Here is a 13,800-nt window from a genome sequence, read left to right on the forward strand (position 1 = left end):
GTATTCCCATAATAGACATAATTTCTAATAAAGGTGTAGCTACAGAATCAGCCTTTTCAGAACTTAGAGCAGTTGCCCATTGAAATCCTGATTATGTATCTATTGTATTGTGCACATACTTTAATTTTCCCAACTCAGCAAAATGAAACATATCCATGGCCAAATGTCCTTTCTTTGGGTACCTTTTGGGTTAGTTCCTGGAAGTAATGGTGTTTGGTTATACAATGACCAAGTAAGACATTTCCTTATAATTTCCTTGGCTTGTTAGCAAGTGATAGAAAATTCTTTCTTCAAACCTTTGTTGTTAACATTGTGTTTCTTTTGAGATTCTGAGGCTTCTAGCTCACTTCCTATTAACAGCTGATCAATTTCATTGTTACCTTGTGCTAGAGGGCCTGGTAAACCCCATATGGGATCTGATATGTGTCATATACAATGGGTCATTTCTATTTCTGATCACTTGTTGTAGTTGAATAAGTAGAGAAGTTAATTCCAAATTATCCAGAATAAGTTAAGTAGTTTCAAATTGCAAAACAACTCTGCATATTGAGAGTCACTAACTATATTAAGAGATTCAGGAACATTTAATAATGCCATATTAAATGGCATTTAGCTTTGATTTTTTAACTAAATCATTTGGGTTTGAACCATTTTACTTATTTTTTCCTGACTTATAACCTGCCTTTCCTGATTTATTTTCATCAGTATAGAATGCAGGGGTTGCAAAAATTGGTGTCACTTTCAGTATATGAGGGAGTATCCAATTTGTTCTTTTTTTAAGAAAGGCGTTCTGGCAAAGTTTTATTAAAGGACAACTTTCCTGGTTTACTTTTCACCAGTCTTTTCTGGCATCTTCTAATAATATGAGTGCATACTCTGTAGTATTTTCTGCACACTATGCCCAATTCAATATTACTACCACTGTAGTGCCGGACACCAGTTTTAGCCAACATGACATAGTATTTCAGATTTCCTCAAAGCTGGGCAGTTGATGGCAAGGATAACCAATTTCACTTTTCTTAGTCTGATCATCTTCAGAGTCTGTTTGTATCCCAGCACACACTTTCTACTTTTCATAAGAAGGTGGAGCTCAGAGTTGATTAACTCCAGAGACTTTGGCCACTATCTTCCTGCCTTAGATGCAGGACAATCCCAACCAAGATCTGCCAAGATAGCCAGGGAACAAGAAAGGCCCAACTGGTTCTCTTTATAAACCAAAGTCTGCAAGTTCATTTTCTGCCCACAATGATGTAATATTAGCATTAGTAAAGAGTACCACAATTTCTGCTGGGTCTATTCCTGCTGACAGATGAAGTCTCATGTTTCCTTTCAAAATCAATTTATAAACCTTTTCTACATATGGTAGATCTTTAATTTTTTACTCTGTTTGTGTGCTAATAATATACATTCTAGTATACTACTTTTTTTCTGCATAAGAATTCCTGTGGGAGACTGAGTAGAAGGCAAAATAGCCAAAATATAATCCAGCTTCGGATCCAAGCAATCAGCATGTGCATCTTGCAATTTCTTTCTTACCAGAGCCAATTCTTTCTCAGCCTCACTTGATAATTTTCTTGGACTATTTAAGTTTTTGCCATGTAAGGGTTAAAATAAATTACTTAGCTCTTGAGTAGTTAATCCACTTGTGGACCATAGCCAGTTAATATCACCCAGCAATTTTTAAAAATCATTAACAGTTTTGTAATTGATCTTTCCTGATTTGTAGTTTCTGTGGTTGAACTTTCTGTAAACCTATCTTATATAGTAGATAATTAATAAAAATCTTCTCTTTGTATTTTTTCTGAAGCAATTTATAATGCCCAGCAAGGTTTCATTTTTACTTTAATCTTTTTTTTCCTTCATCATCTCTTTACTTCAGTATTTTTCTAACGTTTCTGCATCTGAATTACCCAGTAAGATCATCTATATAATGGTAAATCATAGACTGAAGAAACTGTTTACAAATTATTTCTAATGGTTATTGTACAAAATATTGGCACAAGTTAGGACTCTTTGACATTCCTTATTTGTAAGACTTCCCAATGATATCTCTTTATTAGAAAACTGTTATTGTAAGTAGGTACTAAGAAAGCAAAATTTTCCCTATCTTGCTTATGCAAACGGATGTGAAAATCTATCTTCTAAATCAATTACTATTAACAATCATGACTTAGGCGATAAAGAAAGCAATAGGATCAGCGGCTTTAAAGAGCACATTGGCTGGATCCCCTTATTTATGGCTTCTACATCTGCCAATGCCCTCCATTTTCCTCATTTCTTTCTTTCTTTCTTTTTTTTTTTTTTTATAACAAACACAAGGGAATTCCATGGGCTGGTAGACTCTCCAATGTATTGAGCAGTTAGCTGCTCCTATACCAACTGTTGTAGTACCTATCATTTTTCCTTTGTTGTAGGCCATTGATCCACCCACACAGGTTTGTCAGTTAACCATGTTTGAGGTAGTGTGATTGCTATCTTTGAAAGACCAACAGATGTTGCATAGTACTTATATACAACCTGAATGGTCTGTGACTATTCTTAATATTACCTTTTAATTTTTTTCTCAGAAGCATTCTTTATTTTATGGTTTGTTTCTGAGATTGGAGGAATGTTAATATATGTTTTTAATTTCTGCAACAAATCATGTCCCCCTAAAATCATGACTATATTAGCCGCATATGGCTTTTAGTTTTCTGTTTGTCCCTCCGGCCCTATATACTCGACCCATTTTGAACTTTATTTTACCTGAGATAAAGTTCCAATCTCTCAAAGCTGAATATTTACCTCCTGAACAGGCCAATCTGGAGGCCTAGATTTTGGTGAAATTACTCGGGTCCTGTTATATCAGCTCCTGTGTCTACTAATCTTTCTATTTCAATGCCATTTAATTATTTTTTTAGCTTAGTCTCTGGTCATTAATAGGATTTTGTCAAATTACTTGTTTCTAGTGTCTCTTGAATATTTCGTTCTACCTACTAAAGCTGTTCTATCCTTGATTACATCCAGAGCAGTGTTGTTTTTAACAACAGGCATTATATCTTTTAGTTGTTCTTTGAGTGAATTTCTCCGACTATGATAAGGAATGGTTGAATCAAATCTTATGTTAGGGCTGGTGGGAAGCCCTGTAGGACATTTCCCAAATGTGTGTCCCTTGTTGATCTGCATTTATCAATCCAATGCTGGCCTTTGCTACCTTTTGCGTACTCCAGAAGGTTGGGGCCTTCTTTTTTAATTATCTCTAAAACAAAATTATTTCTAGTAATGCTTTCCCTATAATCCCTTTTCAAAATGTGCTTGCTTACTATAATTAAAGCATTGGACATTTTGACTTTTCTCAGAACTTTTAGAAATTATTTCTCCTCTCAGAGTTAGCATCATAAAGATGAGATCCAAAACTGTATTTCTAATCGAATCACCAATTGCTGCTGATCTTGCCTTTAAAGGCCTTATCACCTTTTTGCATTCTGAATTAGCATTTTCAAAAGCAAAAGATTCTATTAATATTTGTCCAACCTCTGACTCTGGTACTAGTCTGTTTATGGCTGAAGTCAATCTTTGAAAAAAAAATCAGTGAAGCCTTTTTTTGGGGCCATGTATAATTTTAGTAAATGTCTTAGCCCTCCTTTCTGACCCTTCAACCTTAGCCCAAGTATTTAAATTTGCTAGACAACATCATGCCAAGGTGTGATCATCAAAGTCAAGCTACCTTTATAACTCAGTATATTGATCTTCACCTAGCAACTGATCTTGGGAAATATTAATGTCTCTAGCCCTATTTCATTGTTCTATGGCCCTAGCTTCCTCTTTCCACCATGTTCGCCATTGTAACTGAAGGCCAGGTTTCAATATTGCTGTTGCCAAATCATTCTAGTCTTGGAAGGACAATTCTTTTCTGAGTTACCCATGAATTTAGTATTAGATTCACATAGAGTGAATACCTACCATCTGAAACTACTTCTTCCTTAAATCCCCTCAAATCTAATATGTCTATAAGATTCCATTTAACTTCTTCATTACCTTTGGGGTACCTATCATTTCCCGGTAGGTATTGTATACTAATTGTATTAACTAAGTTTGATTTTCTAACAAACTTTGATCATCCCTCTTAAGTTTTATCATGTGGTTGGATAATAGGCTCTTGTTAAAATTCCTCTATTTGTTTCTGATTTTTTTTTTCATTTTTAAGTCCCTAATTTTTTTCCTAAGGCTTGTCTCTTATCAATTTACTAATCATATTTTTCTTTCCTGTATTTCTGAGGCTTTTTTTCCTTTAAGAGGGTACAGATAGCCACTATTACTATCAAGAATAAAATATAAAATACCAGAATGATAATAATCACAAGCGGTATTGAGCCAACTTTAGTTATGTCATTTACTTTTTATTTTTGTTTTTGAGCCATCTAAAGTCGCACTATACAGGGCCCTAATGCTGTGTATTATGGTATTTCCCATCCTTAAATCTCTGTCTGAGGACTTCCCAGGTGACTTACCAAATCAGATGGCATCTCCATTTGTCCACAGCTGGTGTGATTTCTCTGTCAGTGTAGTCATGCCAAGCATTGGAGTGTCAAATGTTGTTTTTAACAAAAATCTCAATTGTTCAATTTTGCCAATAAAGACACAGGAACCAGATGCTGGGGTGAAAGTCTAATAGCTCAGAAAGCCAGAGAAAGCACTCAGCTGACCTTCCTCCTCAGCTGACATCCCAAAAGGAAGCTCTCCTTACCATCTTAAAAACCCCTCAAACTGAATGTCACCCCCTTCTACTTCCTATGCAACTCTCTATCCATCCTCCTGACTTCCTTTCACTCTCTATGGGTTTTGCCTATGTTTGCTCCCTGTCAACTGAGTGTCAACTGCTTACTCCACCTCTTGACCTGTGGTTACTTTATTTAATCCTGTTCAAGCAGAAAGCTCTTTGATTGACAGTATGTGCTAGGGATGATCCACACCACAACTAGAAACAGGTTCTCCCAGTAAACAACAAAATCTCAGGGTTCACGATGTAATCAAATATCCTGAAATACATGATTATAACAAATGCTGTTCTCTTCCTTTGCCAGTTGGTGATGGAGTTCTGTGGTGCTGGCTCTGTCACAGACCTGATCAAGAACACGAAAGGCAACACATTAAAAGAAGAATGGATTGCATACATTTGCAGGGAGATCTTACGGGTAAGTAACAAGTGGGCACTGCTGGCCTCCATTTCCTTCAGGTAACTTTGTATGTCTTGAAAGATACTCTACTCTGTTCAGTCCTTCCAGTGAAATTTGTAAGTGAAGTAGAAATATATTTAATGGCTTATTCTAACACACAGTACACATTTTAATCCCAGCATTTGAAAGGCTGAGGCAAGGAGATTGTTAATTCAAAGCTTCCTTATGTACACATGGCTATGTTCTCCCAAAAGATAAATCAATAGAAGATAGATAGATAGATAGATAGATAGATAGATAGATAGATAGATCGGTAGATAGATTCATTGATAGAAAGGTAGATAATAGATAGATGATAGGTAAAAGATAGGTTATAGATGATAAATAGTTGATAAGTATAAAGAAAGATAGATAATAAATGATGTATAGATCACAGATAGATAGAAAAATAAATGACAGATATGTTCTAGATGGTTAGATAATAGGTATGTAGATAGAAGATAGATAAATATAGATTGATAGATAGATGTAGATTGATAGATAATATGTAGATGGCAGATAGAAGATAATAGATGATAGATAGATAGATACATACATAGATAGATAGATAGATAGATAGATAGATAGATAGATAATAAGTAAAGATATATAGATATATATATATATATGAAGAGAGGGGAGGAGAAAGAGAGAGATTATTGATGGATGGTTTGTTTTAACAGTATTAGTGGTAACTGTGGTTTGGAGGTAGGGCAACATTGATATACCAAGGACCATTCTAGATGGTCAAGGTCACATGTATCTTCATTTGGAAGGTTGACATTATGTGATTTTCACAGCATACCACTTTTTTGATGATGTTTTTATTTTAAATCTGACATTAGATCATAATGTCTTTCTGGGGAATGGATTAAGAGATACAGCGGTTAGTTGTTCAAAGTATGTATTTTCATGATAATTAATGTAACGCCTCCTCACCACATAAATTGACTCATTCATGTCTGTGCATACAGGCTAGTTTAAGTATTTGTACCTTAAAAGAAAATCTTTGAGACTTAGCCTCTTAAATAAACAATGGTGCTTGGATATGCCTGTTTGCTTACTTTTCCACACAAACATCACAGTCAGTGTTTGCTCAGATCTGTTCAGCAAGAAGGACCTGGGCACATCAAGTTCACTCAGACTGGTTTAATTTTCTCTTGCTACTAACATGGAGGCTATTACGTGTCCACTGGGCCAGGCAACTACATCTGCTCAACAGTCATTACTCATTCACAGGCTCTGCCTTCTTAATATAAGGAAGTAGAGATTAAAACGGCATTTCACGTCCTGTGGGTGGGTAAACAATGACGGTGTGCAGTCCTTAAATAGAAACCAGACCAAGCAGGAGACAAGGAGGAAGTGAGGCTTAACTCGAGCATTGACACTAAACAAGTCAGGTACTTAGAGGCAAGTGCACAGAAAGGTGAGTGACGTCCTTCCTCATGGCCATATTGCGAGAACTGAAAGGAAACCTTAGTAGGCAATGGCACATGCATCTCTGTGGTCAGAATTCTCACTGTCATAAAGATGTCTCTTCTCTATGGTTTAAGCCATGATTTCTCTGAACTTCTAATCAAAACTTCTCTAAGTATAGCATGGACAAGCTAGTTTTTATAACTTTTATGGACATGGAAATGGATGAAAATAAGCAAAGCCATGTTTTGGGAGAATGAAAGCACAGTGTTTATGCTTTCAACTATCAGAATTCATTTAAGGTTGCTAAGTAACAAGACTAGAAAAGGGCCAAGGGCACAGAATCAAGAGTCTCTGAATAAATCCATGTCATATAAATGCTAGTACGTGACAAAGAAGAGGCTACTGTGGGGGGCGCTTTTTATCACGATCCATACTATCTTTCAATGTGATGATATAAAGTAAGCACCTGTTATAAGCTATGTCAAATATTTTACTCCAATAAATACAAAGGGCAGAGATAGAATACACTAAATCAGTCTATCACCTATTTATTTATCTGTCTATAGAAAACAGGAAATCAATCTATCATCTATCTGTCTATCTGTCATCTATCTATTTATCAATCTATCATCTGTCTGTCTATCCATCCCTCACCTATCTATCTATCTTTCTATCTATCTATCTATCATCTGTTTATTGATCTATCTATCATCTGTCTGTCTATCCATCCCTCATCTATCTATCTATCTATCTATCTATCTAACTATCTATCTAAGATAAGGTCTTGGGTAGCCTAGGTTGGCTTTAATTTACTACATAGTTGAGGATGCCCAACAACTTTGTCTTTTCTGTTTCAAACTGTTGAGTAATGAGAGGACAGGCACACACCACTACACCTGATTTTAGGTGTTTGTTTTGTTTTTACCTTCTCATGTGTGTGTGTGTGTGTGTGTGTGTGTGTGTGTGTGTGTGTGTGTGTATGCGTGTGTACATGAGTATGGAAACTAGAGGTCAACCATTTTCAGTGTGTTTCTCAGTCACTATGCATGTTGTGTGTATGTATATATGGTGTGGGGAAAGTATGTGTGTCAGGACATAGAAGCTTATGGAGTCAAGGCGACTCTTCCACTGTTACATGGGGGATAAAACTTAAGCCATTAGGCTTACAGAGCAAGCACCTTTACCCTCTGGACCTTCTTGCCAGCCCCACATTATCTTTAGAGCGAGGCCTCTCCCTACTTCCTGTGCCCACCAATTTGCTAGAATGGCTAGCCAACAAGTTCCTGGAATCTGCTTGCCTCTGTCCCTGCTGGGTCTGGCTTTTTATTGTTGCTGTTTATATAATAGGTTAGAGAGCCAAACTCAGGCCCCATGAAGTTCAGCATGCACTTACTGGCTGAACCGTCGCCCAGCTTCACACTAAGGCTCATATGAGAAAGATAGAGTAATACTATCTATAGCTTGTGGTAGACAGAAATGATTTCTGAAGTAAAACTGAAAACAAAACTTGAGAAGATGCAAGCTGAGGCGATTGATTTCCATCTTAGCAGACAGTTATCTCAGAAGCTTGAACTGCCATTAACTCAATGTGCATTTCTCTCTGCTCAGAGAAAGCACCAGATCTTTAGAGCTTGAGGCCACCCAGTGGGCACCAAGGATCTACTGTGTTCCGCCCCCACCCCCATGTGCTCATTTTTGCCTGTCTAGAAGCTCCAGCAGGGGACCCAGCTATTTGCTCTCAGGGCTCTAAAGGCAACACAGATGTTCATCCTAGACTTCTTAAATTTATGACAACACCGTGCTTCTTCCTCCTTCCAACGCTTTCTCCCAAATAATGCCAACATGTAGTATAAGATGATTGGTAGGAAGGAATGTTTGATCAGCAGGAGATCCCTTGTCACGGAATCTTCAGAGATGACCCACAAACTTTCATTCCTGTATACACTGCTATACTATTCCAAACACTTTGGTTCAGGATAAAGGGGGTCTTCAGTCTCACAAGCACTTACATTTATGTGTTATAAAATAAGGCAATTAAAGCCTATCACTGCCTACCAAGAGCCAAACTGATCAGATTAAAAAAGAAAAAAAAAATGTGTGACCAAAACATTACCTCACACTGGTCCCCCACCCCCACACATACCCTTAGGCCATTTATTCAACATGAAAAGTTACATTGTGTATGTGTGTGCATGCCTGTGTGCATGTGTGTGCTCATGCCTGTGGATGTGTGTCAGTATGTGTTATCTTTTATATAACAGTTGTATTATTGGTAGAGAAAAATTAATAGAACCAAAACCCATAAATGATAAAAATAACACAGAAGTACCCAGTTGCATAACTTTAAAAGTATTGGCTTCAGGGTTGATTTTAATTTATTTAATGTTATAATTTATCTGGGGAAAAAGTGATTTCCTTGTAATAAATATGTACCTCATAGAATTCACATGACCACACTGAAGTCGAAATCAGAGTACTTCTTGGAGAGACAGTCAGGTGTGGCTATCACTGAGTGCTCAATGTCACAGAATCAGCACATAGTCTAGGAATTATCAGCTACCGAAGTGACCTAAGTGCCAACGAAGGAAGCAGAAACTATTATCTCCTTTGTGTGTGTATGTATCTGCATGCCTGTGTCTGTGTGTTGATTATAAAGGTACGTCAGCAGTCTCCCCTTAGCTTCTGCCCTTCAATGCCTTTCAGAGACAGGGTCTCTCACTGACCTGGAAATAAACAACTTTGTTAGGACCTGAAATTAAGGTCCAGGGAGCCCCAACCCCGAACCCCGCCCCCAGGGATCCACCTCTCTCTGCCTCTGAAAATTGTAAACACTGCCATCAGTCATGCTCTGCCTGTCTTAGCATGATACTCAGATTCCCATGTGAAAAGCTCAACACTTAACTGATGGAGCTATCTCCCCAGCCCATTTGTCTTTGTTTAGTGTAGACCACACTGAATAAGGCCAAGGGGAAAGCCCTTGGCTGGCCTGAAACAGAGCTCGTTGTGCATAATTAAAATTGTATAATTGAAGATAACTTTTAAACTTTTCAAAAGTTACATTTGGTGAAGCCAAGCTAGTTTTCAATGCAAACTCTTAATGCATCCATTACAAATTAGCCCATGTAGACAGACCTCACTTCCCACAGCACTGTGTTAACTAAAATTCAACCCGGCGGGAACCCAACCTTACCTTGCTTTACTGACGCTAGATTTCTTGTGTTTATGTCGCTTGGTACCAATAGTGTCCTGTAGTTTAGCTCAGCATCATGGGTATCTGAAAATGAGAGTAGATTCCTGTAAGTATCTCTGGATGAGTTGAGTTCAAGGGTGATTGCTAGCACTCAAATGTGGGCTTGCGTCATTGCTTATGTCCTGCTAACTCTCTCACTCTCCTCTCCACCAGGGCCTGAGTCACCTGCACCAGCACAAAGTGATTCATCGAGATATTAAAGGGCAGAACGTCTTGCTGACTGAAAATGCAGAAGTTAAGCTAGGTATGAACAGGGTCCCAGGAGCCACAGCACCACTGGGGTCGATAGGTGTCAACAGTCCTTCTGAAACACTCATGGGAATCTGTCACTGTGGAAGTGGGAGGCATTTCCCCAGAGATGAAAGGAAAAAATGTTTTCTTTGTCTATTGGAAACGCATTTTCTCAAAGCATCCTGAAGAATGACGTGTGGTGATTAGAAGCCTGAACTTCAGCATTGTATAGAATGTTTTCCTCTGTACTGACTAGAAGTGACAGGCCTGGGCATCATCCCATACACCTCAGACTGTTGGTGTTGCTGCCGATATGATGGGGTACAGAAGGCCCTAGGTGTTTGTGTTTGGTTTTGGTTCATCAATAATATCTACCTTTGAAAGAATTTTTAAATAGTCAAATCCTGCTAAATTCCCATAGGCTTGAGATTTGTCTCTTGTGCAAGGGGATTCTCAAGAGTCCATTTTGGGTGCACATTGATCACCACACTTCACCCTGCCAGAGCTGGTGGCAGAGAAATTCTTTTCTTTGACAAATCCATCCAAGCCTGTCCTAGTTGCTTCTGTTGCTGGGACCTGATCCCCCACCCCCCACCCCCGCCCCGCAAAGCAACTTAGAAGAAGAAGGTCTATCTTAGCTCACATTTCCAGATCATAGTCCATCACTGGGGGAAAGTGCACCCAGCAAAAACTTGACATAGCGAGTCACACTCCCAGTGAGGAGCAGAGAGCATGGACGCATATGTGCACACAGTTTCCACTGGAGACTGCCCAAGACCCAAATCCAGAGAGTGGAGCCACTCACAGTGGGCTGGGGTTCCAAACGAGACAAACTCTCTTCCCAAGGTGACTCTAGACTGAGCCAGGTTGAGAGTTAAAACTACTGTAGATCCCATGGGGGGAGTCGGGAGGCTCTCACTTTATTATTGAGGAGAAATTTGCTTTTGACAGGATGGTTTACTTTCAGGGAGATTTGAACATTTTCCCTCCCATTTTGTTAATATATATAATTTCCTATTCTATTAGCATTTGGCGCCAAACATTCATCACATGAATATTTGATTGTAAAAAGAAGAGCATACATCGTGCAGGCTAAATACATGCATGTATAGAAACTAGATGTTCTAGTCACAGAGGACTTCCTGATGCTGTTTACCAGGCACTTGTTCGGGAGTATAATGTATGCCATATCTCTCAAGAGATACTTATATAATTTCATGTAAATATGGTCTACCTTTTATCGAACTCCTGCTTTTTTTTTTTTGGTCTCAATGGAGCCTTGGTATAATCAAATTCAGCAATTTGTGATTTCCTCACTGGTGTATATACTTAATCATGTAATTTTAAAGTATGTATTCATGGTAGAGAAATTATAGAAGGGACCCAAATGCCTATCACCAGAGGAAAAGATTTAAAAACTGTAAAAATGGAAATGTAGCAAACCGTCTTTGTCATTTTTTTTTTCACTTTGGAAGCTGCTAACTTGCACTTTCTGTTTACTCAAGTAATTAATTTTGTTCCTTCTGATGGGGTTGAAGACCAGATAGTTTAGTTTTACAATTAAGCTTAGTTGTTTAGGGATTATATGTTTTTAGGTCTACATGGATGTTTTAAGTTGATAGAGATTAGATACGATAGATATTGATTTATATTCAGAATTTTAGATGCACCAAGATAGGAAAGATCTTTTTTTCAAGGTTGCCAAATACAAATGGCCAAAAAACTATGAATGTAACATTTATATAATTCCTGATTGTTTCATGGTTCTTCTTGCTGTATATAGCTTATTATATATGTTTGTGTGTAGGTGATGATATAAATGTATATGTAAAAATTAAACAAATAATTGAAAGCAAAAAAAGGAAGAAAACTGTAACACATGGTACAACCTGAATGAACGTTGAGGATGCTATGTTAAGTGAAATAGGCTGCATTCTGTGTGACTCTGCTCATTATAGGCGTAGTCACTGTCCTAGAGACAAGCCAGGAGGACGATGGGGTAGAGCGTGGGACATGGGCTGTTATTACTCAGTGCTATAGAATCTCATTGGCGGAAAATGAAAGTGTTCTGGAGGTGATGGCAGTGATAATGATGGAACTCTATGGGCTTTACTGGCCTAGAAAAATGTGCATAAAACATGGCTAAAATCTATGCTAATTAAGTTTCTATTGTTGTAGTAAGATACCTAGACCAAAAGACACTTGGGTTGAAGGGCTTGTTTCAGCTCACAACTCTTAGGTCACATTCCATTGTTTAGTGAAATCAGGGTAGGAACCCAAGGCAGGAACCTGGAGGAAGGAGAAGCCGTGCAGAAGCTGTGTACTGGCTTGCTCTGTGCTACTTGCTTCTTTGTATTTTTATCCTCCCCATAATCATGTGGCCAAGATATGGTTCCACCCGCAGTAGGCTAGGTTCTCCCACAACCGTCTATCAAGAAAATGCCCTTCAGACTTGCCTTCAGGAGATCTGATGGAGATGCTTTCGCAACTGAGGTTTCTCTTTATCTATTGTGTGCAGCTGACAAAATAAATTAGGATAAAATCATAACTTTTATGTCACGTATACATGTTATCACATGAGGAATGTACACTCGTTTTATCTTCGCCTTATCTAACCTGAGGCTCTAATTTACTCTACTGTCTTCTCCTCACTAGTGGACTTTGGAGTCAGTGCGCAGCTTGACCGCACAGTGGGCAGGAGGAACACGTTCATTGGGACCCCATACTGGATGGCACCAGAAGTTATTGCTTGTGATGAGAACCCAGATGCCACATATGATTTCAAGGTATGACTTTTTCGTTATGCTATGAAGCCATGGCTGGCCCTCTGTCCTCAATTCTGCAAGAAATAATTCTCACAGACATTTGTGTTTGTGATTAATGTGACACAAAAGGAAAACTGAAAATCGTTTGAATCTAAGATTATAAGACACTCAAGTAAGAATTATTTTAGTGAATTCACCCATCCCATTTGATTGCCCATTTACAAAATAATGTCGAAATTATTTCCTATGCATTTGAATTTACTCTTCTGTTGTATTCTTGAGAAATAGATTAGGTTAATATTTTTGGTTATAATTTAGTTTTGGCAAAATATATATATTCTTATTTTTACCCTTGTCCCTCTATTAAGTCTTTTGACTTATATTTTCACTGATACGTAACAATATTTCAACTGTACATATTAAAGGAGCTCCATGTAGTAGTACTTTCATATGTGCACATATGCACAGTATTTAAATCAGGATAAATATATTTTTCTGTCAAACATCTTGTTTTTAAGGTAAAAGGTTTCAGAGATCCTGAAGGGATAGCTAGGTTAGTAAATCGCCTGCCTCACAAGCGTAAGTGCCTGAGTCAGTCTTTCAGGAGGCACATACAGAGCCAACCATGGTGATGCAGGCTTGTAATCTCAGCTCTGGGGAGGATCTGGGCCTCTCTGGCCAGCCAGCCTAGCCTGCCTGGCAAGTTCCAAGCCAGTGACTGAGCTTGTCTCAAAAATCAAGGCTCCTGAGAAATGATAGCCAAGATTGACCTGTGTCCTACTCATGTGAGTGCAAACATACACACACCTGCACACGCATGCTCACTCACAAATGTTTGAGACTCATTCTTTCTCACTTGTTGAAATGAGTAGCACACTGTTGTAATTATGCTTGGCGACTACACAATAGCATGCAGGAACTCCTTGCTCCTGCCCAACTA

General features: G+C 38.2%; 1 protein-coding gene across 1 annotated transcript in view; it reads left to right on the forward strand.

The window, feature by feature from the left end:
* Tnik (TRAF2 and NCK interacting kinase) overlaps positions 1 to 13,800 on the forward strand; it is a 173,390-nt gene that overhangs the window by 40,745 nt on the left and 118,845 nt on the right. Inside the window, exons 3-5 of the mRNA XM_051156996.1 lie at positions 5,064 to 5,174; positions 10,018 to 10,108; positions 12,751 to 12,881. Of these exons, the coding sequence (XP_051012953.1) occupies positions 5,064 to 5,174; positions 10,018 to 10,108; positions 12,751 to 12,881 (333 nt within the window). The remainder of the gene's footprint in view (positions 1 to 5,063; positions 5,175 to 10,017; positions 10,109 to 12,750; positions 12,882 to 13,800) is intronic.

Source organism: Acomys russatus, chromosome 15 (assembly GCF_903995435.1).
Source record: "Acomys russatus chromosome 15, mAcoRus1.1, whole genome shotgun sequence".
Taxonomy (NCBI): domain Eukaryota; kingdom Metazoa; phylum Chordata; class Mammalia; order Rodentia; family Muridae; genus Acomys; species Acomys russatus.